At 40.0% G+C, this 27,643-nt stretch overlaps 2 protein-coding genes across 5 annotated transcripts in view; one reads left to right on the top strand and one right to left on the bottom strand.

The window, feature by feature from the left end:
* Positions 1–1,749, bottom strand: part of TRMT6 (tRNA methyltransferase 6) — a 13,569-nt gene extending 11,820 nt beyond the window's left edge. For both annotated transcript variants that reach the window (XM_011968072.1, XM_011968073.1), the window contains exon 1: positions 1,469–1,749. In XM_011968072.1, coding sequence (XP_011823462.1) covers positions 1,469–1,596 — 128 coding nt within the window. In that variant the 5' untranslated portion in view covers positions 1,597–1,749. The remainder of the gene's footprint in view (positions 1–1,468) is intronic.
* Positions 1,750–1,811: 62 nt separating this feature from the next.
* Positions 1,812–27,643, top strand: part of MCM8 (minichromosome maintenance complex component 8) — a 43,177-nt gene continuing 17,345 nt past the window's right edge. The window contains exons 1-12 of one of the 3 annotated variants that reach the window (XM_011968068.1): positions 1,812–2,214; positions 3,188–3,340; positions 3,605–3,709; positions 5,445–5,527; positions 5,943–6,092; positions 7,979–8,082; positions 9,382–9,580; positions 13,775–13,860; positions 17,947–18,098; positions 18,340–18,535; positions 23,114–23,264; positions 23,611–23,751. In XM_011968068.1, coding sequence (XP_011823458.1) covers positions 3,193–3,340; positions 3,605–3,709; positions 5,445–5,527; positions 5,943–6,092; positions 7,979–8,082; positions 9,382–9,580; positions 13,775–13,860; positions 17,947–18,098; positions 18,340–18,535; positions 23,114–23,264; positions 23,611–23,751 — 1,515 coding nt within the window. In that variant the 5' untranslated portion in view covers positions 1,812–2,214; positions 3,188–3,192. Of the gene's footprint in view, positions 2,215–3,187; positions 3,341–3,604; positions 3,710–5,444; positions 5,528–5,942; positions 6,093–7,978; positions 8,083–9,381; positions 9,581–13,774; positions 13,861–17,946; positions 18,099–18,339; positions 18,536–22,537; positions 22,569–23,113; positions 23,265–23,610; positions 23,752–27,643 lie in introns of all 3 variants that reach the window. The other 2 variants (XM_011968070.1, XM_011968071.1) reach the window with 2 other exon arrangements.

The following is a 27,643-nucleotide window of genomic DNA, read 5'->3' as shown; positions in this document are numbered from 1 at the left end:
AGGTCAGGAGTTCGAGATCAGCCTGGCCAACAGGGTGAAACTCCATCTCTACTAAAAATACAAAAAAAAAAAAAAAAAAAAATTAGCCGGGCATGGTGGTGGGAGCCTGTAATCCCAGCTACCTGGGAGGCTGAAGCAGGAGAATCGCTTGAACCCAGGAGGCAGAGGTTGCAGTGAAGCGAGATCGCACCATTGCACTCCAGCCTGGGTGACAACAGCGAAATTCCTTCTCCAAAAAAAAAAAAAAAAGAAAAGAAAAAAGAAGAAGAAACTGTGGTTAGCCAGGTGCTGTGGCTCCTGCCTATAATCCCAGCACTTTGGGAGGGTGAGCGGATCACTTCAGGTCAGGAGTTCGAGACCAGCATGGCTAACATGGTGAAACTCCGTCTCTACTAAAAATACAAAAATTAGCCGGGCGTGATGGTGCCCGAGTCCCAGCCACTAGGGAGGCTGAGGCAGGAGAATCGCTTGAACCCAGGAGGCAGAGGCTGCAATGAGCTGAGACTGCACTACTGCACTCCAGCCTGGGTGACAGAGCGAGACTCCGTCTCAAAAACAAAAAACAACTGTGGTTATATTTCTCAGATAAATTAATCCAAATATCCCAATAAATTTTCACCGTTAATAAGCTCTTAGGACTTAGCAACCTCACCAGCCCTTTCAGAAAGTTTTCAAAATCCCACTTCTCTACTATTATAAAACAGTGATACTAGTCAGCGGGTGCACAAACCAAACCTAATTTCGAGTTCTGAGGCCTTGAGCAAATTGCTTTTTAGCAATTTTTCCCAGCTTTGAATCCTTTGGTGAGTAAAACGAGGGAAACTCAAAGCAATTCCACACTCTATGGTGAATTGTCTCTTTCATGTATTCTGTGTATCCTGTTTGGGTAGAGAAGAGGATGGAAAGCCAGACTAGGTAGGAGAGGTTTCATTTTTTTGTGGGATAGACCCTGACTGAAGGACTAAGGAGGAAGGAGGATCTATGGTGGGAAAAAAGGGGGAACCTTTAGGAGACTCTGGGAGACAAGGATGAGATCCCAGAGTGAAGAAAGGAGGGAGTGTCTGTGGAAACACAGTGAAGATCCCAAGGTCTTAGGGAAAGAACTTCAGGACAGGTGATTAGGGGTGTGGAGAGGGAGGCCTTGGCACCCTAGGGCCAAGAATGGAATTCTGGGGAAGGAACCCTGTGGAAAGACTGAAAAGGATGCTGAAGGTGGACAGCCAGATATGAAACCATGGAGGGGGCTCTGGGAAAACAGGAAGGTTAGGGGAGATTATGAGGTTCGAGGACGGGATCCTGGTGGAAAAGCCTTCTGTGACAGAAAGATCCGAGGAGACGAGGGCGGGGAATGGGGACCGAGAGAGCCAAGAACTGCACTCTGGCGGGAGAGGTCTGTGGAGAGACCTGGAGGGAGGGGGTATCTACAAGGTGGGGGCGGGAGACCCCTCAAGTCAGCGATCTGACTTACTTTCTCCGCTGAACTTGTACTGCTTTAAACACATCTTCACGTTTCAGCACCACGAAGTCGCCGTCGCGGATGCGGTGGTCTCCGGGATGCTGTGGCTGTGGGCCCGGCTGCTCCCCTGAGCCCTCCATGACGCTCAGCCGGTCGCCGTGCTCCACGGCGTCTCGCCCCTCCTCCTCGGTTGTAGCCACCGCCAGCCTCACTTCCCACAGCCTGGCGCACTAGGAGCCCGCCGACCGGCACCGCCCCCACGTGTTACACGCCGCTTCCGCTTTCCGGTCCAGACCTCAAGGCCGCTTCCGGGAGCCTCTCGGCTTCCGTCGGGCCAAACTCCTTGATTGGCTGCACTCCGCGCCTCCCCTCCCGTCTTGCCGCTTCTTTGAGCGGAAGTTGGATCATTGAAGCGCCAAAAAAGAATTTAGGGGAACACATGATTTTCGCTTGAGGCACGATTGCGGCGCTGTACGCTACAGATACTTTCTGGAAGCTGCGGTGGGGAAACTGAGTTTCCCGAGTCGTTGAGAAAGATGGGATTCAGCACCGCGCGGGGACCACAGGAAAGCTGCGGCTGAAGAGAACCGCGGACTTGGCAGGAGCCGCCTGAGGAGCTCAGATCTCGGAGACTCTTAGTCCGGTCGTGCTTCTCTACGGGACGGGGGGAGGGAGAATCCAGCCGGACAGATCTGCGCGTATCCTGGAGCCGGCCCAGTTGTGAACTAGGAGAAGTTTGGGACCTCTGTCCCAAGCAAGTAAGAACTTAGCTTTAGGAGACGTAAATAAAGTAGTAAAGAAGCACAACTACCCAACTGTTATTTTTTACTCGTTCTCCTGTCCTACCTCTTACGTCTTTTGAATTTGTTACAATTCTCAGCGTATTGTCTCGTTTGAGAAGGGTATGGCACACAGCGTTGTTGAAGGAGCGCCTCAGCTTGGGAGCCTGAAAGAGTTTTATCTCTGTATTGTCAACAAACAACTTTGATCTTGATCGGTTTGCTTAATTTCTTTGAGCATCAGTTTCATAATGCGTAATGCCTAGTTAATTATCGGAGCCCTGTCATGCCGTTAAATCGTGAACTTCGTCGTTACTAACTTGTTTTATTAACTAAACCCCTTTTAAGTAAGGATTTGGATAGGTTATTTTATAATGAATTGCAGTGCAGTGTACAGGTATATCTTTATTGTATACTTAGGGTATGAATCATTTTTAAGTAGATTTGTATTTTAAAAGAACGATTTTGGATTTACAGAAAAATTGCACAAAAAGTGGATGTGATACTGCAGGATTGACTGTAAGAAGCTATGATGATGTATCCCTAGTGTCTCACAGGCCAGAATTATGTTCATCCTGTCCTGCCCTATAATAATAAGTCTCAAATACTGCGAATAAGTTTTCGTAGAGTTAATTACCTGTCCTATTTTCATTTCTGTGATGGGTACTTCTTGTAAACAGGTACAGTAGCTGTCCTTATTTTTAATCTATGAGCGTCTAGTATACTTAAACCATATTTAATAGTTATTAAACTATTATGGTATACCTTAAAAAGCGATAGAGATTAGAAACTTAACTTGGGTCTTGTATCACAGGTGCACAACTTTGCAAGCCTATTTGCTAGTCTTGAACCTAGAATACATTAATTTTTCCTTTTTTATTACATTAATACATTTTTAGGAGCACTTTTCCTTATAGTTTTGGTGAAGACCTTTTTAATATCTGTCTTTTAGGAGAGATGAATAGAGAGTATAGAGGCAGAGGATTTGGACGAGGAAGATTTCAAAGCTGGAAAAGAGGAAGAGGTGGTGGGAACGTCTCAGGAAAATGGAGAGAAAGAGGACACAGACCTGATCTGAGTAAAACCACAGGAAAGCATACTTCTGGTAGGTGAGGTCAATGATTGATGAATTTTTTTCACTTAATGAAGGAAGCAATTCGTGTCTATCATACAAGGCAGTTTATCTCATACTTCGGTTTGTCTTTTATTTCATGCTACTCCTTAGTAAGTATTTGAACATCGACGTCCCAGATTCTTACTCGAACCTCTAATTTAGATATTCTATTAATGAGAGTCTCATTTGGAAAGAGAAGCACATTGGAAAAATGTTGACTCTGTTTCTACCAACCTAGTATTTTATTTTTTTCAGAACAAACCCCACAGTCTTTGCTTTCAACAAAGACCCGACAGTCAATGCAGTCAACATTGGATCAGCTCATACCATATAAAGGCTGGAAGCTTTATTTCTCTGAAGGTAGGGTTAAAAAAGTGCTAAAAAGCACCATAAATCATATTTTCTTAACTTGTCTTTGGATGCTATATCTTGTATTACTATAATTCACTTACTAACATATACCTGCTTTAATCTTAGTTCACCCAAACAATTAAATGATGTTTATGTTTCAAAAGCATTTTAGACTTTGTATCAGTCAAGAAAGCAGAAACCATACGGATATTTCAAAAAGGGGACTTAATACAAGAAATTGGATACAAAAATGGAAGACTGAAAGAGTAGAAAGGAAATACTGAGGTAACCCCCCAGAAAGTAGTAACTTGAGGAAGCAGCAACCATCCTTATAGCTAAGAGAATAAAAGAAGTTCTGAGGTTACCAGAATGTGGGAATTCAAAGGTTGGAGAGGTCACAGCATAGCTGTTATTTTGACTTTTGAGGGGCACCCTACAAACCTATGCTTAGACTTCTGAAGGCTACCTTACAGAGCTGTACTCAGACCACAAGGCAAATGAAGCTGCTTGCCACTGGTAACTGAGGGGGCATGACTCAGTGGTGCTTGAAACTGGAGGCTAGCACTATCGTTATGCAGCTGCAGAGATGCTGAAAAAAATTGCAAACAATAATAAATTCCTTTCTCTCTTCCTGCCACCTTCTACACTCTAAAGTGCCTTCAACTGGCAGAATTTAAAGAGAATCTGAGACATGTAGGGTACAGATCTGAATTATAGCATCACAGAGCAGAAAGAACTGGGCTTGAAATCAAGGAACAATAACAAATAGAGCTTTGTGTAGAAACACAGGTAAGGAATCTCCCTTTGATAATTAAGAATACCAGTTAACCTACATCAGTCTGTATAGGTGCAGGGAACTGTCTTTTCTGTGCTCTTAAAATACCCATTTGTTTCTTAGGTCTCATCAGGGGTGTGTGTGTGTATACTTTTTTTTTAATCACTAGATTGTTGAGGTCCAGGACCCTCCCGTACCAGGCACTCAGTAGTCATTTTGTGAATGAATAGAATACTTTACAAGTGTTTTCTTTATTGGAAACCTGTTCGCTTTTTTCCTTCAGTAGAATCTGTTTCATGAATGATCTTTTGTTCCTTAGGATGTGTTAGTCACCGGCACTCACATTGTTCCCCTGGCAGGTAGCTCAGAACACTATAAGTGATTTTTGGACAGTCCTAAAGATGGAGTTCAAGCGGTGCCTTAGCCTTCACCATCTGTTCTTCCAAACTACTTTATTGTACTGTTCTTCTGTGAGAGACATATTTGAAAATGTAGAACTTTAAAGTGTAAAAAAAAAAAAATGCTTTTCAGTTTGGCCACCACGGTCAAGCGTTGTTGGTCTGTCTCCTGATCTCAGGAAAGACTGTGATTGTCTTCAGTTCTGTTTCAGAATAAGAGCTTAGTTTATGTGTCTGGCTTTGACTTTATTGTAATTTTTGGTTTAAGCTTATTGTCTGAATTATTTGAACTAACATGTCCTGTTAGGTGTCAAAGATGCAAAACAAAGTTTCCCAGATAGTGGGGCTTTTAGAGAGAGAAGAGTTTCTGTCTGCATTTCACATTATGCAAACCTAAATTTGTTTCAGAATCTTAAGTTTACATTCTATACCAGTTTTTATATGAATGCAATCAAAATACAAAGCAATTAGAAAAAAATCATCTACCATGTATATAGTGCTGCTTTTGTCTCATGAAAAATACGCATGTACATGTGTGATTATAGTGCTAATGCCATATTTGTTGGATTAGTTTACAGCGATAGCTCTCCTTTGATTGAGAAGATTCAAGCATTTGAAAAATTTTTCACAAGGCATATTTATTTGTATGACAAGGTAAGATTCCTCTACAGCAAAGCTGCCAGTCGTGTGCCATCTTATCAATGTATTTGAGGTACTTGTGATTATGGTCACAGGCACTGGAGTCAGACTGCGTTGGTTCAGACCTCAGTTCTGCCACTTACCGGCAGTATGGACTTTGATTAAATCAATTACTTCTCTGTGCCTCGGTTTTCTTTCATTTGGAGATAGAGGTATAGATACCTACCTTAAAGGATTGTTGAGAGGCATCAATATATTAATATATTTGAAATATCAGAACCATGCTTGGCACAAAGCTTATACTTATGTGATACTTACCATTATCACATATAAACATTGTATGCTTTCTCAAAGTGTATAACAGAATGCTCGGTTAATGGTAATTGACTACAGAAAAGCAATTATTGTTTTCATACTTTCTATTTTATAGGATGAAATAGAAAGAAAGGGAAGTATTTTGGTGGATTTTAAAGAACTGATAAAAGATGATGAAGTAACTAACTTGATACCAGATACAGCAAATGAACTAAGAGATGCACCTGAGAAAACTTTGGCTTGCATGGGTTTGGCAATACATCAGGTAACTATATGTCTTATGCATACTTTTGTCTAAACTTTTTTAACGTTTGCACACACATGCACACCTTGTCTAAGTTTAAAGGAAGATTTTACAGTGACTGTACCTTCTATAAGAGATACTTAGCTTTTACGAAAAGATGTTGGCTAGAATTGAGAGGTTGCAATTCCATTCTGAAAGATACCATTCATTCTATATACAACAGCTTATGTAATGAAATATTTACTTCTGACTCATTTGGATTTGCTTAATCTTGCTAAAGATTGTGCAGAAATTAAACCTTCCTTTCAAGAAGTTATACAGTCTCATAGGGAAGATAAGACAAGGAATCATGGTGTTATCAGTTATGAACTTAGAGCAAAAAAGAGCAACCTTAGATTTAGGTTCTGTGGCATGAGGCAAACCACTGAGTGTCCCTGTATGTCAAATGTGAATAACAATTTGTACTGTGCCTGCCTGAGTTTTTTTCAGGGTCAGGTAATACAACATATATGAAAACATTTTAAATTTTTAAAATTTATTTTTTATTTATTTTTTTGAGGTGGAGTCTCACTCTGTTGCCAGGCTGGAGTGCAGTGGCACGATCTCGGCTCACTGCAACCTCTGCCTCCTGGGTTCAAGTGATTCTCTTGCCTCAGCCTCCCAAGTAGCTGGGACTACAGGTGTGCACCACCATGCCCAGCTAAGTTTTGGATTTTTAGTAGAGATGGGGTTTCACCATGTTGGCCGGGGATGGTCTCGATCTCTTGACCTTGTGATCCACCCGCCTCGGCCTCCCAGAGTGCTAGGATTACAGGCATGAGCCACCGTGCCCGGCCAAAAACATTTTTGAGGCTAGCAAGCAGATAAATGCTTCAAGGTAATGTGTAGTAAATCTCAGGACAGGCATACACAAAGTGCTGGGGCATTCAGAGGGGCATTCTCCTACCTCTTACATGTGCTATTCATTCAACGTGGAATCCCCTTCCCCTCACATAGACAGATTATTTGGGCCTAGCTCAGTTGTCTCTCTGTAAAACCTTTCTCGTGACAACTTTTCAAAACTTGCATGGTATTTTGTCTGTACATCTTTATAGTCCTTATAACAATTAACAGCTATATATATGCATCTTATTTTGCCTCTTAGGTGGTCAGCAAACTGCGGTACACAAGTGGTATTTGTTTATTTATTTTGAAATGGAGTTTTGCTCTTGTTGCCCAGGCTGGAGTGCAATGGTGTCATCTTGGCTCACTGCAACCTCTGCCTCCTGGGTTTAAGCGAGTCTCCTGCCTCAGCCTCCCAAGTAGCTGGGATTATAGGCATACACCACCACGCTCAGCTGATTTTTGTATTTTTAGTAGAGATGGGGTTTCACCATGTTGGTCGGGCTGGTCTCAAACTCCTGACCTCAGGTGATCCACCCACTTCGGCTTCCCAAAGTGCTGGGGTAACAGGTGTGAGCCATCGTGCCCAGCCTGTTTATATTATTTAATGTTAAATGCCAAGGGAGTGAGTATTAGATATTTTAAAGGTCATTTTTATTTTCTCTGTCTTGCCTGATCAGTGAATATAGAGAAATAGGAATGCATTTTTTTTTTTTTTTTAATTAGAATCGAGGTGATGGTTTTGGGGACTGCTATAAGGGCTTTTAATGCTAGGTTTAGTTGGGACAGAAAGTAGCAGACTGGGATGCTGGAGTTTTTCAGTCCAGGGACAGCAAAATCCAAAGTAAAACATCCACTATAAAGTAAGTAGTCATAATTAAATATTAGATTTTTAAAGGGCTGTTAAAGTTTTCTGTTTTTATTCTGTTTCTGTCCATAAACTTTATATTCTCTATAAAAATAGAGTTCTGTATAAAGAGGATATTTTGTTTTCCAACTTCAGAGTAAATGTCTGTCCTGTGTAGGTATTAACTAAGGACCTTGAAAGGCATGCAGCTGAGTTACAAGCCCAGGAAGGATTGTCTAGTGATGGAGAAACAATGGTAAATGTGCCACATATTCATGCAAGGTGAGGAATTTGATGTATTAAAGTATTACTTAGAATGGGACATTGAAGGCCATTTAAGAATGAGAATCCTCATTTTATAAGAACAGGGAAATCGGTAAAAAGGGCATGAGTTCCTTGCCATCTCTCTGATCATCACACTGAAGTAAACTCATTGAAAATTATTCAAAGACATCATGACAGATACTTCCTAAATAAGGACGAAAATGTTGATTTTCTAACCTGCAAATTTTTGTAAACATTGATTTTGGATGTGAACTTATCAAGACCCTGCTGTGTAAGTTTAATAATCCATGTATGGGTTGAGTATTCCTAATCTGAAAATCTGAAATCTGAAATGCTCCAAAATTCAAAACTTTGAGCCCTGACACGACACTGAAAGGAAATGTTCACTGGGGCATTTCAGATTTTTGAATTAGGGATACTCAACTAGTAATATTGCAAATATTTGAAAGTCCAAAAAATCCAAAATACTTCTGGTCCCACACATTTTGGATAAGAGATATACTCAGTCTGTAATATACAAAGTGGTGTGTATTTTGTTCAATTATTAGGTTTCTGTTAGATACAAGGGAATAAATGAAATTATTTTGTTTTTCTTGAATTCATCCTTAGGATTTTAAATTCATTAGAAGAATTCATTATAAGGTAATCATCGGAGTTTTGTTTTTCTTTTCCAGAATTTATAGAAGGCAATCTCCTAGCAGTTCTTTAAAAAGAACTTAGAAACCCAAAGGTTTTTGAATCTGTAGATTTTCCTTTTGGCATTATTTTTTTCCTTAAAATTTTTTTTTCTTTTTTCCTTGAGAGCAGCCTGTGAGATGAGAAGAAAAAGAAAGATTTAGTGTTGTGTCTTTCTAAGAATGGTTTGGCTGGGCATGGTGGCTCACGCCTATAATCCCAGCACTGGGAGTCCGAGGCAGGCAGATCACTAGGTCAAGAGATTGAGGCCATCTTGGCCAACATAGTGAAACCCCATCTCTACTAAAAATACGAAAATTAGCTGGGTGTGGTGGCACGCAACTGTAGTCACAGCTAATCAAGAGACTGAGGCAGGAGAATCGCTTGAACCCGGGAGGCAGAGGTTGCAGTGAGCCGAGGTCGCACCACTGCGCTCCACCCTGGTGACAGAGCGAGACTCTGTCTCGAGAAAACAAAACAAGAATGGTTTAGTTCTTGTGAGACTTCTGATATATCAAAAGGATGATTTGGTTTAAGAATTCCATAGTTGCTCCTAAAAGGAACTTGTGAAAATATAAAAAACATTAAGTTTCTGTTCGTTACTTCCTGTTTTGTCTTTAGGGTGTACAACTATGAGCCTTTGACACAGCTCAAGAATGTCCGAGCAAATTACTATGGAAAATACATTGCTCTAAGAGGGACAGTGGTTCGTGTCAGTAATATAAAGCCTCTTTGCACCAAGATGGCTTTTCTTTGTGCTGCATGTGGAGAAGTTCAGAGTTTTCCTCTTCCAGATGGAAAATACAGTCTTCCCACAAAGGTAGTATGTTCTTGAACTGCTTCTTTATTTATCTTGGTAAAGAAGGCAAATCAGAATACAGAAAATGTTTCCCAATGTTCCTGAACACAGAGCTTATTTTTATTTTTGATTTTTGATTTTCTGCTTTTATATTATGAAATACTTCAGGGTAAGAAAAATATAGAAATAAATAAAACATTCCACTACTCATCACCCCAAATTTACATTTTTCAGCTCCACATACATTTTTTAATGATATAAAGCATTACTGGCACAATTAGTGTCTGTTTTTTACCCTTTACCTGTACCATTCCCAGGGATGATCATTATCCTGAAGTTATTATAATATGCATCCCTTCTATTCATATTTCTGTTGACTTCTAGATATACACAGCAAGTTTTTTTTTTCCCCTTCATTTCTTCTACTATTTAGAAGTGATGGGTTTTTTTAATTAGCCTTTATTAAACTAGATTTTAAAACTATGGAAAAGTACAGAAAATAATGTAATTAACATTTATCTACTCTATGAGTTGGCAAATATTAATATTTTGTTACTTTAGTTTAATTTGTAACAAAAATATGGTTATATAAAGTTGAAGTCTCTCTGTTCTCCTCAGTTTTATTCCCTTTATTTGTTCCCCAGATGCAACCACTATTCTGAAATTGGCATGTGTTCTTCAAGTTTACATTTTTATTCTTGACTATGTACGTAGCGTTAGTTTTTTGTATTGTGTTTACGTAAATGGTATACTGAATATAACATGCAGCTCTTTTTTACTTGGTTATTTTGAAGTTCTACCTATTTTAATACATATCGAATTCTTTCATTTTTACTGTTGTGGAGTGTTGCTTTAAATAAATAGCCACTATTCATCCATTTTCCTGGAGGTAGACAATTTGCTCTTTCCAGTTTTTTATAATTACAAATGATACTACAGAGAACATTCTTGTATATGTCTCCTTAGCGGAGGAACACTAAGTTGTAGCCTGCACTTTTTTTTTTTTTTTTTTTGAGACGGAGTCTTGCTCTGTTGCCTGGGCTGGAATGCAGTGGTGCAATCTTGGCTCACCGCAACCTCCGCCTCCCGGATTCAAGCAATTCTACCTCAGCCTCACAAGTAGCTGGGACTACAGGCACGCACCACAATGCCTGGCTAATTTTTGTATTTTTAGTAGAGACGGGGTTTCACTATGTTGACCACGCTGGTCTCAAACTTCTGACCTCGTGATCCGCCTGCCTCAGCCTCCCAAAGTGCTGAGATTGGCCGGCTGTACTTATTTTTAACTGTATTAGGTGTTACCAAATTACTTTCCAGAGTATTGTTCCCAGCTTAAATCCCTGCTGGTAGGGTTAAGCAGTTACCGTTTCTCCATATTTTCAGTAACACTTGGTATTGTTAGACTTGTACATTTTTGACAGTTTGGTAGGTGTAAATAATACTGCATTTATAATGTGAATTTTTCTGATTTCTGTTGTGGTTGAGCATCTTTTCATATCTTTACTGGCCGTTCAGTTTCTTTCTTTATTGAATTTTCTATTTATATCTCATGTTCATTTTCCTGTTTATTGGTTTATTCTTTCATTTTGTTTTTTAGAGATCAGTTCTCATTCTGTTGCCCAGGCTGGAGTGTAGTGACATGATCATAGCTCATTGCAACCTTGAACTCCTGGGCTCAAGTGATCCTCCCATCTCAACTTCCCAAGTAGTTGAGACTACAGGTGCCAGCCACTGTGCCTCGTTCTATTAGTTTATTGATAGGAGTTCTTTATACATTCTAGATACTAATTATTGTTGATTATGTACATTAGATATTTTCTGCCTGTCTTTGGTTTGGCTTTTAACTTTGTGGGTTTTTTTGTTGTACAGTTTTACATTTTGACATGATCTAATTGTTATCTTTTCCTCTGTAACTTGTACACTTTATGCCCTGCTTAAGAAGCCATTCTTCAGCTGGGCGTGGTGGCTCATGCTTGTAATCTCAGCACTTTGGGAGGCCGAGGCGGGCGGATCACCTGAGGTCGGGAGTTTGAGACCAGCCTGACTAACATGGAGAAACCCTATCTCTACTAAAAATACAAAATTAGCCAGGCGTGGTGGCGCGTGTCTGTAATCCCAGCTACTCGGGAGGCTGAGGCAGGAGACTCGCTTGAACCCGGGAGGTGGAGGTTGCAGTGAGCCGAGATCGCACCATTGCACTCCAGCATGGGCAACAAGGGCGAAACTCCGCCTCAAAAAAAATAAATAAATAAATAAATAAATAAGCCCTTTTCACTCAAGCATTATAAACATATTTCCTACATTTGCTTCTAATAATCCTAAGTTTTGTTATCTTTAGATCTTTTGTCCATCTGGAATTTAAGGCATTGGTGAATGGCATAAAACTAGGAATTTAAGCTGGGCATGGGGGCATGTGCCTGTAGTCCCAACTACTCAGTAGTCTGAGGCAGGAGGATCGCTTGAGCCCTAGAGTTTGAGACTAGCCTGTGCAGCATAGTGAGACCCCCATCGCTTAAAAAAACAAACTAGTGATCTAATTTTTAGGTGAAAAGCTATTTGTCCTGACACCATTTATTAATTAAGCCCTCATTACCATGAATGTATAATGTTTTCTCGGTGGTAGGGTCATCTTTATCACCATTGGGCTTTCATAAATTTAACATTTGCTAAATTTTTGCTCATGTAAAGGGTTGAATCCTTAGTGAGGTAAATAATCCCTTGAAGAATTAAAAAGGGAAATGTAAGATGTTTGAAATTCCTAAGGCTTCTTTCTCTTACTGGAAGAAGAGGGTATGTGAGATTCAGCTATTGGTTCTGAATAATCAGTGGTGTTGACAGATGGGTTTCATCTGGTGTTTGTCTTGGCTTAAGGTTCAAGGTACAGCCTTGAGCTCAGAGGCCAGAATTTAAATCCTGATTTAAACCAGATATTTTCTTCCTTTTATTTTGAAGATGGTCTGTCACTCTGTCACCCAGGCTGGAGTGCAGTGACATGAATACAGCCCACTGCAGCCTCGACCTCCTTAAATCAGATATTTTCTAGACAGCATTTGTACAGGGGTATTTTCATGCCCTCTAATAAAGTAGGTAGTAGCATTGACTCATGAGTGATGTCGTGATGAGGTCCTTCATTTGTCTGAACTGTAGGGATTTGAAGTGACAGAAAGATGGCTGTTTCAGTTGATCTCTATTCCAGCCACTATTGCTGTATAACACATCACCCCAAAACTCAGTGGCTGAAAATAAAGCCAGTCATTTTATTCTTATGATTCCTGTGGGTCAGGAGTTTGGAAGAACTACTCAACTGGCTAGTTCTAGCTCCAGGCCTCTCATGGAGTTGTAGTCAGATTGTGGCTGGAGTACAGCAAGGTGGCTGGGGACTGGCCAGGCATCCTCTTCTCCATGTGGTTGTGTGGGCTAGTTTGGGCTTCTTGCACACAGTATAGCAGCTCAGGGTGCTCAGTCTGCTTATGTGGCTGCTGACAGCTTCAAGGCAAGAAGTCCAGTTGGTAGGCAGAAATGGCCTTGCCTTTTGTGAGCTAATCTCAGAAGTTGTACAACATCACTCTGTCACATTCTGTTGGTTACAAAGTGAGTCACAAACCTCAAATTCCAGGAGAAGGAATTAGCTTCCTTTTCTTAATGGAGGAGTAGCAAGTTTCTAAAAAGGTTGAAGAGAAATATTGTTGCAATCATATTTGGCAAATACAGTCTGCCACAGTCTGAATTTATAAATGCGTCTTGAGATCCAAACACCAAACAAGTGCCTGTGTGGTGTAATAAGTATTACACTATACAGAAAGTGCAAAAGGGGCCTAGATGAGAAAGCTGGGGATTAAAGAAAACTCTGGAAAGCCTTTTGAAAAGGAGAGGATTGGCACTGGGCATGTGGGACAGAATGAGAGGGGGCGTTCAAGGAGCGAGAGGTGGCACGAGCACAGAGGAGCAGTAAGTGCTTCCTGTGGGAGGCAAGGAAAGCACCTTGCATACCCATAGCAGGATAAGAACAGTAAGTGAGAAGGATCAGTTGGAAAGTGCCTCAAAAGCTCTTGATATTAAATTGTTGCAGGAGAAAATAGTCCTTGGATTTTGCTTTACTAGCATCGTGAGACCAACTTTTAAAACAATGTTAAATGAAATGTTTTAACTGAATTTTCCTGAGGTGTGATTATAGTTTATCAAAATCTGAATGTGAATTACTTTTGTTTCATTCAGTGTCCTGTGCCTGCATGTCGAGGCAGGTCATTTACTGCTCTCCGCAGCTCTCCTCTCACAGTTACAATGGACTGGCAGTCAATCAAGTAAGCAATCTGTTATATAAAAGGCAGGCTTTAGATGTCACACTGTTGAGTAAATCCTTAATTTTGCTGTATTATATTGTACGTTTTATCTAAACAATGACAGTGTATAATAGTGTATAGTAGACGGTTTATTTGATGAAGAGTTTGTATGTTAAAATAATTGTCTTTTTTAAGAAGGAGTCTTGCCCTGTTACCCAGGCTGCAGTGCAGTGGCACGATCTTGGCTCACTGCAAGCTCCACCTCCCGGGTTCACACCGTTCTCCTGCCTCAGCCTCCCGAGTAGCTGGGACTACAGGCGCCCGCCACCACACTTGGCTAATTTTTTTGTGTTTTTAGTAGAGATTTAGTTTAGAGGTTTCACCGTGTTAGCCACGATGATCTTGATCTCCTGACCTTGTGATCCGTCTGCTTCAGCCTCCCAAAGTGCTGGGATTACAGGCATGAGCCACCACTCCTGGCTGAAATAATTGTCTTTATTTGAAATTTATTGTCTGTCAGATTCCAGAAAGGATTCATTATGCAAATATTGTGTCCTACTGAGAAATAGTTGATTATATATCTCAATTATGTGATTAATTGAACTGGATATAGGCCATAAGCAAAGTTGTATGATTCATTCCATAATAAGCTGTGATAGAAATAATATTGTTTTGAAGTTTTCAGATAAAGACTTCCTTTGAAATGTTATGTTTCATTTTATGTTCTCAGTGTTGCAGTGGGGCATTTTACTATAGGTTTTTTTTAATAGCTTTTTTTATTTTTGCAAGTCAGAGTTTTCTTTGCGTATGTATTTTTCATCCCATAATTGATTCCGTTTTTTCTAGCTGTAGACCTATAGCTCATCTCTAAATATAAAATAACGAATGGTTTTGAAGTCAGTGCTCTCTAGGAAACCTGGCTGAAATGAGATGGTCCTAAAAACTAAGAACCTAGGGAAAAGATAAGATGGTCTGCTACTAACTGCTTCACCCTCTTCTTCTCTGAAAAATTAAGACCAACATGTGTAATAATTGTACCATAGTGAGATCTTTACAAACACCCCGTTTTATAAGAGGAAATGTTTAAGACTCTTAAGTATGATCGTGTAGCCTATGAGTATAGTAAAGCCTGATTTCCAACCCAGTCTGTGGGACTTTTACCACTTAAGAGGGACAAAGGGTTAGTCTGGAGGTAGTGAGTTATTTCCATTGATTATTCAGAGTCACTTACAGATCAAACTCCTTGTTCTACTCTTTCCTTCCTTCTCACTACTGCACGTGACTTATCTTTAAAAAGTGGGTCTGGGGGGGTGAATTGATGGTGAAGTGGTGAGTGAACTTGGAGCAGGGTTTGAAGTCGTGCAGGTTAGGTGGATGCCAGCACCTGGCCCATGACCTGAAAAACATTGAGAGGTAATCTAGATGTATGATGAATGTATTCCAAAGTTATTATTTTAATGTTCAATGATTGTACTTACATTAATTATTAAGTAAAAAATGCTTTAATGTAATAACATGTACATGTTTTTAAAAATTCAATCAGTGTGGAAAGGCACAGTCCCCACAACTTGCTGTTACATTATACGTAACTTTAGATACCATTCTTGCGTGTCTTTCATCCTTCGCTTTACTGCATTCATTCTATGTGAGCTGAGGACTTTAGAAACATATTTGTTCTTTTATCTTCCACTTCTAGACTTTCTCAGTTTCGATATTACTTTAAATTGTCAACGTTTACCTTTTGTCTTCTAATTGTCTTCCAGAGTTTATTTATAGGTCATGTCTAACAACAACAATAAAGCAGACATTTGCATTTTTATGTTAATAAAAATGCCTGATATGGCATTCCCACAGATAAATAATATGAGCTTCTGACTTCTCCCACTATCTTTTCTACTCCTACTTGCGTCCTCAGTAGTCGAAGCTGGTGCTGCATCTGGCTGTACAGTTAACCCTTTAGCAAGAAACCTAGCACATGCAGAAGTGTCTGTGGATCTGACCATCTTCACGCTCCACTTGGCAGGTGTCTCTTCCATTTTAGGGGCCAATAACTTTATTACCACAATAATTAACATAAAACCTCCAGCTTTGTCCCAATACTGAACACCCCTTTTCGTCTGATAAGTCCCTCATTATGGCGGTCCTTCTACTCCTTTCCCTTGCCATTTTATTAACATAAAAAATGTAAATACAACTCAACAAAGAACCAAATGAAGTGATCAAATGCCAAGCAAAGGAGATGTAATTTATGTCCCTGGGTTTTGTAGTTTTGTTTTGTTGGTTTTTACCCCTTAAATGAAAATAACCCAAGCATCAAATTATCTTTTCTTATACTCTGCTAGTTATTTGGAATTATCCCACATTTTAGTGTGCATCATATTTGGACTGTAACTTTGCTGTTTAGTACTTTATTTTTCCTAAGGTCTCTGAGTGCTGGTTTTACTTCTTAGAGTATGCCTCTGCCATTTCATCATAATTTTCCATTCTCTCTTAAATATACTATGGAATACATGGAATCCACCTTTTATTCTTAAAAAACAAAAACAAAAAAACACACCTTCCTTCTGCTTGAGTCTGGATCAGTAGTTCTCCAGACCTGCATTCCTGCTTCATCCTGGGATGTTGCTTCATTGCACATTTTGTTTTTCTAAGGAGTATTCTCAGTAAATTTTCAGAAAGTATACATGACAGGTAAAAAATTCTAAGCCCTTGCATGTCTGAAAATGTCTTTATTTGGATCTTAGTCTGGCTAAGAGTTTGCCAGCTATCGAAGTCTATTTGGTTTTAATTTTCTCTGCTGTTTATGAGAGGTCTGGTGCTGGTCTGATTCTCATTCCTTTGAGGACTGGACTTTTCCTCCTCTTTGTAACCATTTTATCTGTCGTGCTCTGAAACAGTGAAAGTGTATCTAGTTGTCTCTATCCTGCTTGATTGGCAAGGTCTTTTGTCTTCAACTCTAGAATATCTGACTGTTTTCTCAGCTTCCTATCAGAGGCAGTCCTTGGATTATTCATCTGTTTTAAATTGTTCCTCATTCTTTCATTTTCTTTGTGCTGTTTTCTAGATTTCTTTGGCTTTTTCTTATATCTTCTCTACAAATGTTTGATTTTTATATACATACTTTAAATTTTCTTGATTTCGTACTTGTATTCCCATAGTTCCCTTTTTATAGCGGCTTATTCCTGTTTTATGATGGCAATATTTTCTCAAAACTCTTAGGCAGTTTTTTGTTTTTAATGCTCCTGAATTATTGCCATTTCGTTTTCAAATATCTGATGAGGAATGAGAAAGTATTTGAAGTAGGTAGGATAGGTTTCCTTTGCAATTTTTGAGGTAGTAGTTTTTTCTCACAAGACTTCACCTCTGAATACAAAGATAGGGGTTTGGGCTGTCAGATTTTGCTTTATGAATGTGTTTTTGAATTGGAATTGGGTTTCTCAAATGGTAGAATGAAGAGTCTTTGTTCTGAAGCTCTGATATTCTCACTGCACACTTTAGCTCCCTTCACAGAGGAGATGGGTTTGTTTCCTTAGAACAGTGCTCTGGTTTTTGCCAGATGATAAAGTACTCATTCTTCCCCTACCCACTGTCCACTCACCTTTTCCAAAAATTCTCAACAACTATTGTCTTTCAATTGATAACCCTATTTTCTTCTAGCCATCCACTCCTGCTCTCCATTCCTGCCACATCCAACTTGGAAGCTCCTCTGGGGCTCTGCTAAGAACATTGGGTCCCACTTTTCTTGTACACTTGTAGCTTTTGCCTATGTGTATTCGGACTTCATTTTGTTTTATCCGTCAATACTTTACCATTTGCTGTTTTCAAAAATTTCATTAATATCTCATTTTCTGATGATACCTCTACATACCCCCAAATTTTTAGTGACTCATTTTGATGGACATTTTAGAGGGAGGCTAGGCAAATACATACACTCATTCTGCTATCTTGAATTAGAAACTGCTGAAGTAATTTTAGATATACCATTAAACTGTTAATAAACAAATCTGCCTTTATCTTGCTCAGCATCATGTGAACTCTGAATAGTTAATGTCTTGCAGAAACCATCCAAAGTAAGTATTCTAACTGAAAACCATTTAAACTTTTTAGAATTCAGGAGTTGATGTCTGATGATCAGAGAGAAGCAGGTCGGATTCCACGAACAATAGAATGTGAGCTTGTTCACGATCTTGTGGATAGCTGTGTCCCGGGAGACACAGTGACTGTTACTGGAATTGTCAAAGTCTCAAATGCAGAAGAAGGTATGGTACAACTCTTTTCATTATTTGTCTCTCAATAATGATTTGTCAACATTCATCTTTTCTAAGATGCTCCTGAATCTCAAATAATTTGAGGAATTTCTTGTTGCTTACATAAGATGAAACATTCTCTTTAAAAAAAAATTTATTTGTAGCTCACTATGACTTTGTTTTATATTCTAGTTGAGTCATTGTAGAGAAAATGAAAATACCAACTATTGTATTTAAAACTTTTAATTTACAGGTTCTCGAAATAAGAATGACAAGTGTATGTTCCTTTTGTACATTGAAGCAAATTCTATTAGTAATAGCAAAGGACAGAAAACAAAGAGTTCTGAGGATGGGTGTAAGCATGGAATGTTGATGGAGTTCTCACTTAAAGACCTTTATGCCATCCAAGAGATTCAAGCTGAAGAAAACCTGTTTAAACTCATTGTCAAGTATGTACGCTGTCATTTGAAATTTTACTACATACATGCATGTTAGGGGTTCTCTTGGCTACAGGTAACAAAAACTAGTCAAAATGGTTGGCAAACTACAGTCTATGTACCAAATCCAGTGCACCATCCACTTGAGTGTGGCCTATGAACTAAGAATGGTTTTTATATTTTTTAATGGTTGAAAAAATTTAAAAGAATATTTCACAACACATGAACTTATATGAAATTCAGATTTCATCCGAATGTGGTGGCTCATACCTGTAATCTCAGCACTTTGGGAGGCCGAGGTGGGCGGATCACTTGAGGCCAGGAGTTTGAGACCAGCCTGACCAACATGGTGAAACCCTGTCTTTACTAAAAATACAAAAATTGGCCGGGCATGGTGGCAGGCGCCTGTAATCCCAGCTACTTGAGAGGCTGAAGCAGGAGAATCACTTAAACCTGGGAGATGGAGATTGCAGTGAGCCAAGATCGCACCATTGCACTTCAGCCTGGGCAACAAGAGTGAAACTCTGTCTTTAAAAAAAAAGGAAAATCAGATTTCAGTGTCCATAAATAAAGTTTTATTGGAACACAGCCACACTCATTCATTTACATTGTGTGCTGCTTTTGTGCTGCAGTGGCAGAGTTGAGTAGTTGTGACAAAGAACATATACATGGCTCACATATTTTTGCATTGTCCTTTTATAGAAAAAGTTTGCTGATCTCTAGTTTAAACAATACGTAGTATTTACTATCTTACACAAGAAGTTTGTTGCTCAACAGAAAAGTGAGGTGACAGTGACTTCCAAAGCCACTTCAATTAGTTCTGTGTAGGGTGGTGTTCATAGGGATTCAAATAGAAGTAATATATATTCAATAAATATTTGATAATTTTATTTCCATGCTATTGCCATGCCGTGGAGAAGAAGCAAAGTATAGGCATTTTTTGCTTTAGTGGTTAAGAGCTTTTCTTTGGAGACAAACCTAAATTAGACTCCTGCTTTGGGCATTTACTTCCAGTGTGATCTGGGATACATTACTTAATTTCCCCTTTATTTGTATCACCTTAAAATGGAAATAGTAAGACTTACCTCGGAAGGTTGTTCTAAAGATTAAGTGGGATATTATAATGTACTTAATTACTGCAACATACTGTTACTTTTGATAATTTTTTGACAATTATGGGGTAATTTTGAAGAAATAGGAGAAAATGAGAGAGACTGAATAATAGATATATCTAAGAGAGGTGAAAAACTGAGAATGTTTTGAAATACATTGTATTATAAAAAGTGATCTTAGCCAGGCACGGTGGCTCACGCCTGTATTCCCAGCACTTCAGTAGGCTGAGGCGGGTGGATCACCTGAGGTCAGGAGTTTGAGACCAACCAGACCAATATGGTGAAACCCTGTCTCTACTGAAAATGGAAAAATTAGCTGGGCATGATGGCGGGCACCTGTAATCCTAGCTTCTTGGGAGGCTGAGACAGGAGAATCTCTTGAACCTGAGAGGTGGAGGTCGCAGTGATCTGAGATCGTGCCACTGCACTCCAGCCTAGTGACAGAGCAAGACTCTGTCTCATAAGATAAAATAAAATTTAAAAATAGTGATTTTGTCATGCTTTGCTGTTCAGTAGGCTCAGGTCTGTAAGAGGAGTTGATGCTTTTTCTTTCTGGCTTTAATATGTTAATTAGCCGACTGAGTAAAGAATAGTGCTCCACAGGGGCTTTTTGTCCCTAAATCCTACTTCCCTCTGAATAAATAGCCATCCAGACCCACCCTGGAAGAGAGGCTGCTCTAATCTAGGGTTGCTGGGGTAGTCTGGGAATGAGTCCTTTGAGCAGGTGGCCAAGGAAGCAACCTGGTTGAGAATCCAAACATCTTTGGTTCCTCTTAATGGTTATAAATTAAATTAAAACTGAACATTTTTAGTGGTCCCTCTTCTCCCATATTTATAGAAAAGTATGGAAAACTTTAGTTTTCTTCCCACAGTTTGCTTCCCCCTCCTCCATGTTTGTGATTTCAGCATCGAAACTAGAATTTTTCATGGTCCTCCATTATCAGTCTAGCAGAGATTGGCAAACTAGGCAGGCTGCCTGTTTTTGTAAGTCAAGTTTTATTAAAATACAGCCCCACCCTGTTTACTTACCTTACTGTTCATAGTTGCTTGCAGGTTTACAAGTTGAGTAGTTGTGACTGAGACAGTATAGCCTGCGAAGCTGAAAATACTTACTTCCTGGCCCTTTAAGAAAAAGTTTGTCAACCCAGCCTAGGTGACAGTGGAAGTTTATGTTTTAGTTTAGATTCCTTCAGAAGCAATGATTTGGGTCAACATAGTTTACTTGGGAGGTGATTCTGGAGTTACTGGTAGGGAAATGGGGAAGTGATTGCAGCTAGTGTAGGTGCCTTAACGAACAGGTGACCCACTAGCATCTGGGACATAATCCTCCTGGGCCAGTGGAACACTCCACTGTGGAAAGCCAGCCTCAATATTTTTCCATTGAAGGGCCTACATTTGGAACTGCCCCCAGGAGTATTAAACACCTCAGCACTTCTGGCCTGTCCATCCTGCCTGCTGATGATGCTTGTGTGGCCATAGAAAGGTCTTTGGCAGACAGGTGCAGGTGCCAGTAGGAAGTCGGAACATACTGAACAGTGAGTGCCAAGGGGATACGAGCACACTACCACTTCCTTCTGTGTTTACATATATTAAAAGGGAATAAAGACTCACATTTTACTCCTGGTTTTCTCTCCCACCCTATTTTTGTTTGTTCCTTGTTTATAAATTGACAAATATAAATGTACTGCTTTATACTCTTTTTCTTTTTTAAATTTTTTTTTAGAGACAGGGTCTTGCTGTGTTGCCTAGGCTGGATTGCAGTAGCACAATCATAGCTCACTGTAGCTTCAAACTCCTGGCCTCAAGTTATTCTCCCACCTCAGCCTCACAAGTAGCTGGGACTAAAGGTGTGTGCCACCACGCCTGGCTAATTTTTAATTTTTTTTTGTAGATGTTGGGGTCTCACTTTGTTGCACAGGCTAGTTTTGCACTTTTGGACTGAAGCAGTCCTCCCACCTTGGCCTCCCAGAGTGCATGCTGGGATTACAGGCATGAACCTGTAAACCAAAAATAAAATTCTAAGGCTCCCCCACCCATTTCAACAGACTTCCTCCTCAGCCAGGGCTTTCAAGATATAACCTGAAAGACTGATTCAGACCAGGAAGGGAAGTGGGGGTCAGACATGCCTTATACCTCTCTGGCATTAACATCAACACAGATTTTAAGTCTGATAAGAAACATTTTACAGCCTGTTCTCTCTCAAACCTGCTAGCTAAAAGCTTCATCTGCATGATAAAACTTTGGTCTCTACAACCTCTTGCAACCCAAACATTCCTTTCTGTTGATCCCAGGTCTTTAGACAAACTCAACCAATTGTCAACCAGAAAATGTTTAGATTTACCTGTAGCCTGGAGGCCCATGCTTTGAGTTATCCCACCTGTCTGAACTTTCTGGTTCTACAAATCACTGCACCCCGCCTCATTTTCTTATTTAATTTGACCTTTTGACTTGAACTGAAAAAAAGGAAATTTTACCGCATCTTACACTATTATATACTGAGTTCACTTCTTAGTCTCCTGTCAATGTCTTGGCTTCACAGTCTCAAGATGTCTATTCACATAAAATACAATATAATCCTGTATCCTAAAATGGAAGACCATGATTGTGATGCATTTTAAGGCCAGTTGTACAAGAAGAGCAACATTGTATTTGGTTACTTTAAGATGCTTTGCAAGTATCCTCTTTTCCTTATCCAGGCAGAGTTTTTTTAAAACATTCTAACCTTTATAGATTAACCAAGAATTTTGAGAAATTTACCATAAGAATAAAATTTGAGTTGAGGGGATGTAAATTTTTTACATTTGTCTTTGTTGATATTAAGCAAGTTAAACAAATTGTAAAGGAGATCTAATGGATCAATGAAGTATAAATTAGAATTTATAAGTTGTGTTCTATTTTTCAGCTCGCTTTGCCCTGTCATTTTTGGTCATGAAGTAAGTATTTTACTTCGTCTTTACTCAAAAAGTATACAAAGTTAGCAAAAATAACATATAAAGACTTTCCAGAAAGTAGCAAATTTCTATTGGCCAGTTATTTATATTTTAACATGAATCTTTATTTGTAAACTAATAATATGGGAGGCAAGCAAACTATAGCTCCTTTATTTTTATTTTTTTATTTTTTGAGACAGGGTTTCGCTTTGTGACCCAGGCTAGAGTGTGATGGCGCAGTCGTAGCTCACTGTAGCCTCGAGCTTTGGGGCTCAGGTCATCCTCCTGACCTCAGCCTCCTTAGTAGCTGGGACTACAGGCGTCCTCCACCATGTGCAGCTACTTTTTTTGTATTTTTTGTAGAGATGGGGTTTTGCCACGTTGCCCAGGCTGGTCTCTTAAGTCCTGGCCTCAAATGATCCACCCAATTTAGCCTCCAAAGTACTGGGATTATAGGTGTCAGCCGTATAGCTCCTTTTAAGAAAAAACTTTTACCAACTAGAGTAAATATAAATGGACTTTTATTTTATTTATTTATTTATTTTGAGACGGAGTCTTGCTCTGTTGCCCAGGCTGGAGTGCAGTGGTGCGATCTCGGCTCACTGCAACTTCCATCTCCCAAGTTCAAACAGTTCTCCCACCTCAGCCTGCCGAGTAGCTGAGACTACAGGCACGTGCCACCACACCCAGCTACTTTTGGTAAGAAATGGGCTTTTAAAGTGACTAGACACTGCCAGTATTAAAGCAGAAAAAAAAATATTTCTCGTTTTTGTGGAATGGATTTATGCCTTGCAAGGTAGGTCTTAGTAATTTCTAAGATACCTCTCTGATTTTGTATGCTTTCAAGTTTTTACTTTTTAATCATTTACATGATAGAAGTTTGTTTTTAGACTTCCTTTTCTTAGAAAAAAATTAACATTCTATCAGGCAATTAAAGCAATCCCCAAACAAATCAATGTTATAGAAGGAGGGGAGTACCCTCTTTACTAGCCATCTTTATGTTTTCTTTACTTTTGTTTTTTGTTCTTTTTTTCCCGCACTTGAGCTTGTTAAAGCAGGTTTGGCATTAGCACTCTTTGGAGGAAGCCAGAAATTTGCAGATGACAAAAACAGAATTCCAATTCGAGGAGACCCACACATCCTTGTTGTTGGAGATCCAGGCCTAGGAAAAAGTCAGATGCTACAGGTAGAAAATCAGTCATTTAGTGTTTGTTCTTTTGCTTGTAAAATGCATTAATAATTCACAAGTGAATTTTCTCAAAGCGTGTACTGTGTGTGTTCCAGAGGACATGGTTAGGTGGCATAAGTGAATTGGAGTTTGTGTGAGTAATATGTAACTTATATCTGACCATATTTTTGAATTGAGCCAGTCTCCTGTTACATAGGCTGTACAAACATCCTGGTCTGTTGAGACATCAACTATTAGGAAATATTAACCATTTCTCTAACCATTGTTTTGCTAGTCTTTGTCGTTGTTATGTGACCTCACCTGTGAACAGAATAGTTCAAGGGAGTTAAAACAGGGTCACCTATTCTCCCTCGTACAAGTACATAAACACTGTATTGGGCTTTAAGAACAGTCTGCTAAGCAACTTTTTTTTTTTTTTTTTTTGGAGACAGAGTCATACTCTTTTGCCCAGGCTGGAGTGCAGTGGTGTGATCTGGGCTCACTGCAACCTCCGTCTCCCACTTTCAAGCAATCCCTGTGCCACAGCCTCCTGAGTAGCTGGGATTATAGGTGTGCACCACCACGCCCAGCTAATTTTTGTATTTTCAGAAGAGACGGAGTTTTGCTCTGTTGGCCAGGCTGGTCTTGAACTCCCGGCCTCAAGTGATCCACCCACCTCAACCTCCCAAAGTGCTGGGATTATAGGTGTGAGCCACCACGCCCAGCCCAAAGCAAGGCAAATGACTGTGACCAGTCATTTGTAGATCCCCAAGAAGATTCTGCCTCTGCCAGTCAGAGCCTAGTGGTTTTCCTTTCTTGGGTTTTATGATGGCTCTAGAAGGTGCTGCTTATTGGTATGCTTGTAGTTTCCTTAAAGTGACGCCCGGTAAGCCAGCCGTAATGTGCTTTCTACGTTTATTTTTTTGAGACAAGGGCTCCCTCTTTTGCCCAGACTGAAGTGCAGTGGTGTAGTTTTGCTTACTGCAGCCTCCACCTTGGGCTTAGGCAATCCTTCCAACTCAGCCTCTCAAGTAGCTGGGACTACAGGCATGCACCACCATGCCTGGCTAATGCTTTTTTTGTAGAGATGGGGTTTTGCCATGTTGCCCAGGCTGGTCTCAAACTCCTGGGCTCAAGCAGATCCGCCTGCCTCAGCCTTCCAAAGTGCTGGGATTACAGGTGTGAGCCACTGTGCTCAGCCAGTGTACTTTCTAAAAATGCCTGGGACCCCTTTCTTCCCTTGATGTGGAAAATTGACCAGGGCTTCTCTGGCCCTTTTGTAAGTTGTAGTAGTGTGGCTCCTAAATCTTTGTCCAAGGATTGGGACCTGGCTGTACATCTTAATTACCTTTGGAGCTCTTTGAAAATACCATAGCCCACTGCAAGCCAATTGAGTTCAGAATTTCCATGTTAGAGTCCTAGTGTCTATATGTGTACAACAGTCCACAGATGATTCTAATATGCAGCCAGGCTTGCGAACTGCTTTGATCTTGTCATTACACTATAAACCCACTGTCCTTCATATCTGAATTATCCTTTATTGCCTGTGGTTGAGTGTTAAACCAGTCATTTTAATTCCTACTATGACATTTCATCTATGTTTGGTTCCTTTTGGCCAGCTGGGGCTACTTTTTAAAAAATAAATTCTGCTCTGAGACCTCGCTACAATGTAGCCTGACAACAGAGGCTCAGGGTACCCCTTATAGGTGAAACAAAGCTCATAATGAACAAGAATCTGGGTGCAGTGGCTTACGCCTGTAATCCTAACACTTTGGGAGGCCGAGTCGGAAGGATTACTTGAGGCCTGGAGTTCAAGACCAGCCTGGGCAACAAAGTGAGACCCTATCTCTACAAAAAATAAAATAATTAGCTGGGCATGGTAGCGCACACCTGTAGTCCCTGCTACTCCGGAGGCTGCAGCAGGAGGATTGCTTGAGCCTAGGAGTTGGAGAATGCCGGGAGCCATGGTTGTGCAACTGCACCCCAGCCTGGGCAATAGAGCAAGACCTTGTCTTTAAAAAAAAAAGGTGGGGGGGGGTGGATCACAAGGTCAGGAGTTCGAGACCAGCCTGACCAACATGGTGAAATCCTGTCTCTACTAAAAACACAAAAACTAGCTGGGCGTGGTGGCGGGCGCCTGTAATCCCAGCTCCTCAGGAGGCTGAGGCAGGAGAATCACTTGAACCCGAGAGGTGGAGGTTGCAGTGAGCCCAGACTGTGCCACTATACTCCAGCCTGGGAAACAGAGCAAGACTCCGTCTCAAAAAAAAAAAAGAAAAGAAAAGAAAACAGTATATTTAGAATATGTCGGAAAAGATGCATGTGGGGATCTGAATTGTTACAACTTTTTTTTCTGTCTTTTGTGGTGGTGTACACGTGTGTGTGTGTAACTTTGGAATTAGTGAATTATAGGTGGGAGCCTGCTTTAACCCCTGGAGTGTCTTATCTGTACACATCTCATAATTTATACATATTGTTTGCAGTATATAAAACTTCCTTTTTTTGCTCTTTTTTTTTTTCCCCAATGTTTCTTGGCAGATAGTTGTTCTAAAATATATGTAGTGGTATTGAAAGTGTTAATACCAAGAAGTTACACTGGCAGTTTTTCTTGTTTTTCAGACCTGGAATAATGCTTTTGGCTCAATTTAAAAATAGAATCTGTAATATTAGTGGAAATTAAACATTCTGAATAGCATAGAGTATGACATCTAAGCCACACTAAGCCAGGGTTTTTAAAAACGAGACTAACAGGCTGGGTGCAGTGGCTCATGCCTGTAATCTCAACACTTTGGGAGGCTGAGGCAGGAGGACCAAGCTGGACAATATAGTGAGATCCCGTCTTTAAAAACAATTAAAAAAAAAGTTAGGTGTGATGGCATGTGCCTATAGTCCCAGCTACTCAGGAGGCTGAAGTGGGAGAATCACTTGAGCCTAGAAGTTTTAGACCAGCCTGGGCAACATAGTGAGACCTTGTTTCTACAAAAAATTAATTAGTCAGTCACAGTGGCATGCTCCTGTAGTCCCAGCTACTAGGGAAGTTGAGGCAAGACGATCACTTGAGCCCCGGAGTTCAAGGTTGCTGTGAGCTAGGATTGTGCCACTGCACTCCAGCCTGGACAACAGAGTAAGACCCTGTCTCAAAAATAATAAATAAATAAATAAATATAACAAAACAAAATAAAAATTAGGCTAACAGCAACCGTTGTGAACCATTTACTTTGTATTTTTAATTGTGTTTTCTTCTGACTACCTAGTAAATCATGATATTCTGTGTGTTATAAGGTTTCTCAGAAAGACTATGTAAGTAACAAAAATAATGGTAATTACTATTTATTGAGCCAGCAGCATAAGATAACAGTGGGTGTTTGAGATGTGAATACTATCTCAGCTTTCTGCAACCTCTGCCTTAGGTTCAAGCCGTTCAAGCCTTATATGCCAGGTACCAAATCAAGTGCCTTGCATACATGATTTCATTTATTGTTCAGGGCAATGCTGTGATAAAACATAAGGAAGCTGAGGCTCAGAGAGGTCAGAGAGCCACACAGCTGGTGCATGGTGGAGCCACGATTTAAACACATCTGCCTGACTACAGAGAGCTATGCTTTTAACTCTTGTGCTGTTTACTTTTCTGGCCTGTTATAGCATGTTTGCTCAGAAGGTGAGCATGTATTAAGCCATTTTATTACCTGATGTTTAAAGAAGCATTGGAACCTTCAAAATTAAAATTGGTACTCATGTTTTTGCTTTTTGAACTAGAAAATGAAGGATAAATTAGAATTGTGTTGAGTATTTATATGACCACAGACTTCAGAATCTGACTGCCTGGGTTTGATTGAATCCTGACTTTCCACTTTCATAGCTGTGTAGTTCCTCATTCACTCTTTGTTGGCCTTGGTTTTGACATCAGTAA

Source organism: Mandrillus leucophaeus, unplaced genomic scaffold (genome assembly GCF_000951045.1).
Source record: "Mandrillus leucophaeus isolate KB7577 unplaced genomic scaffold, Mleu.le_1.0 Scaffold828, whole genome shotgun sequence".
Taxonomy (NCBI): Eukaryota; Metazoa; Chordata; class Mammalia; order Primates; family Cercopithecidae; genus Mandrillus; species Mandrillus leucophaeus.
Note: the sequence above shows the minus strand (reverse complement) of the source record. Positions and strands in the feature narration are given on the sequence as shown.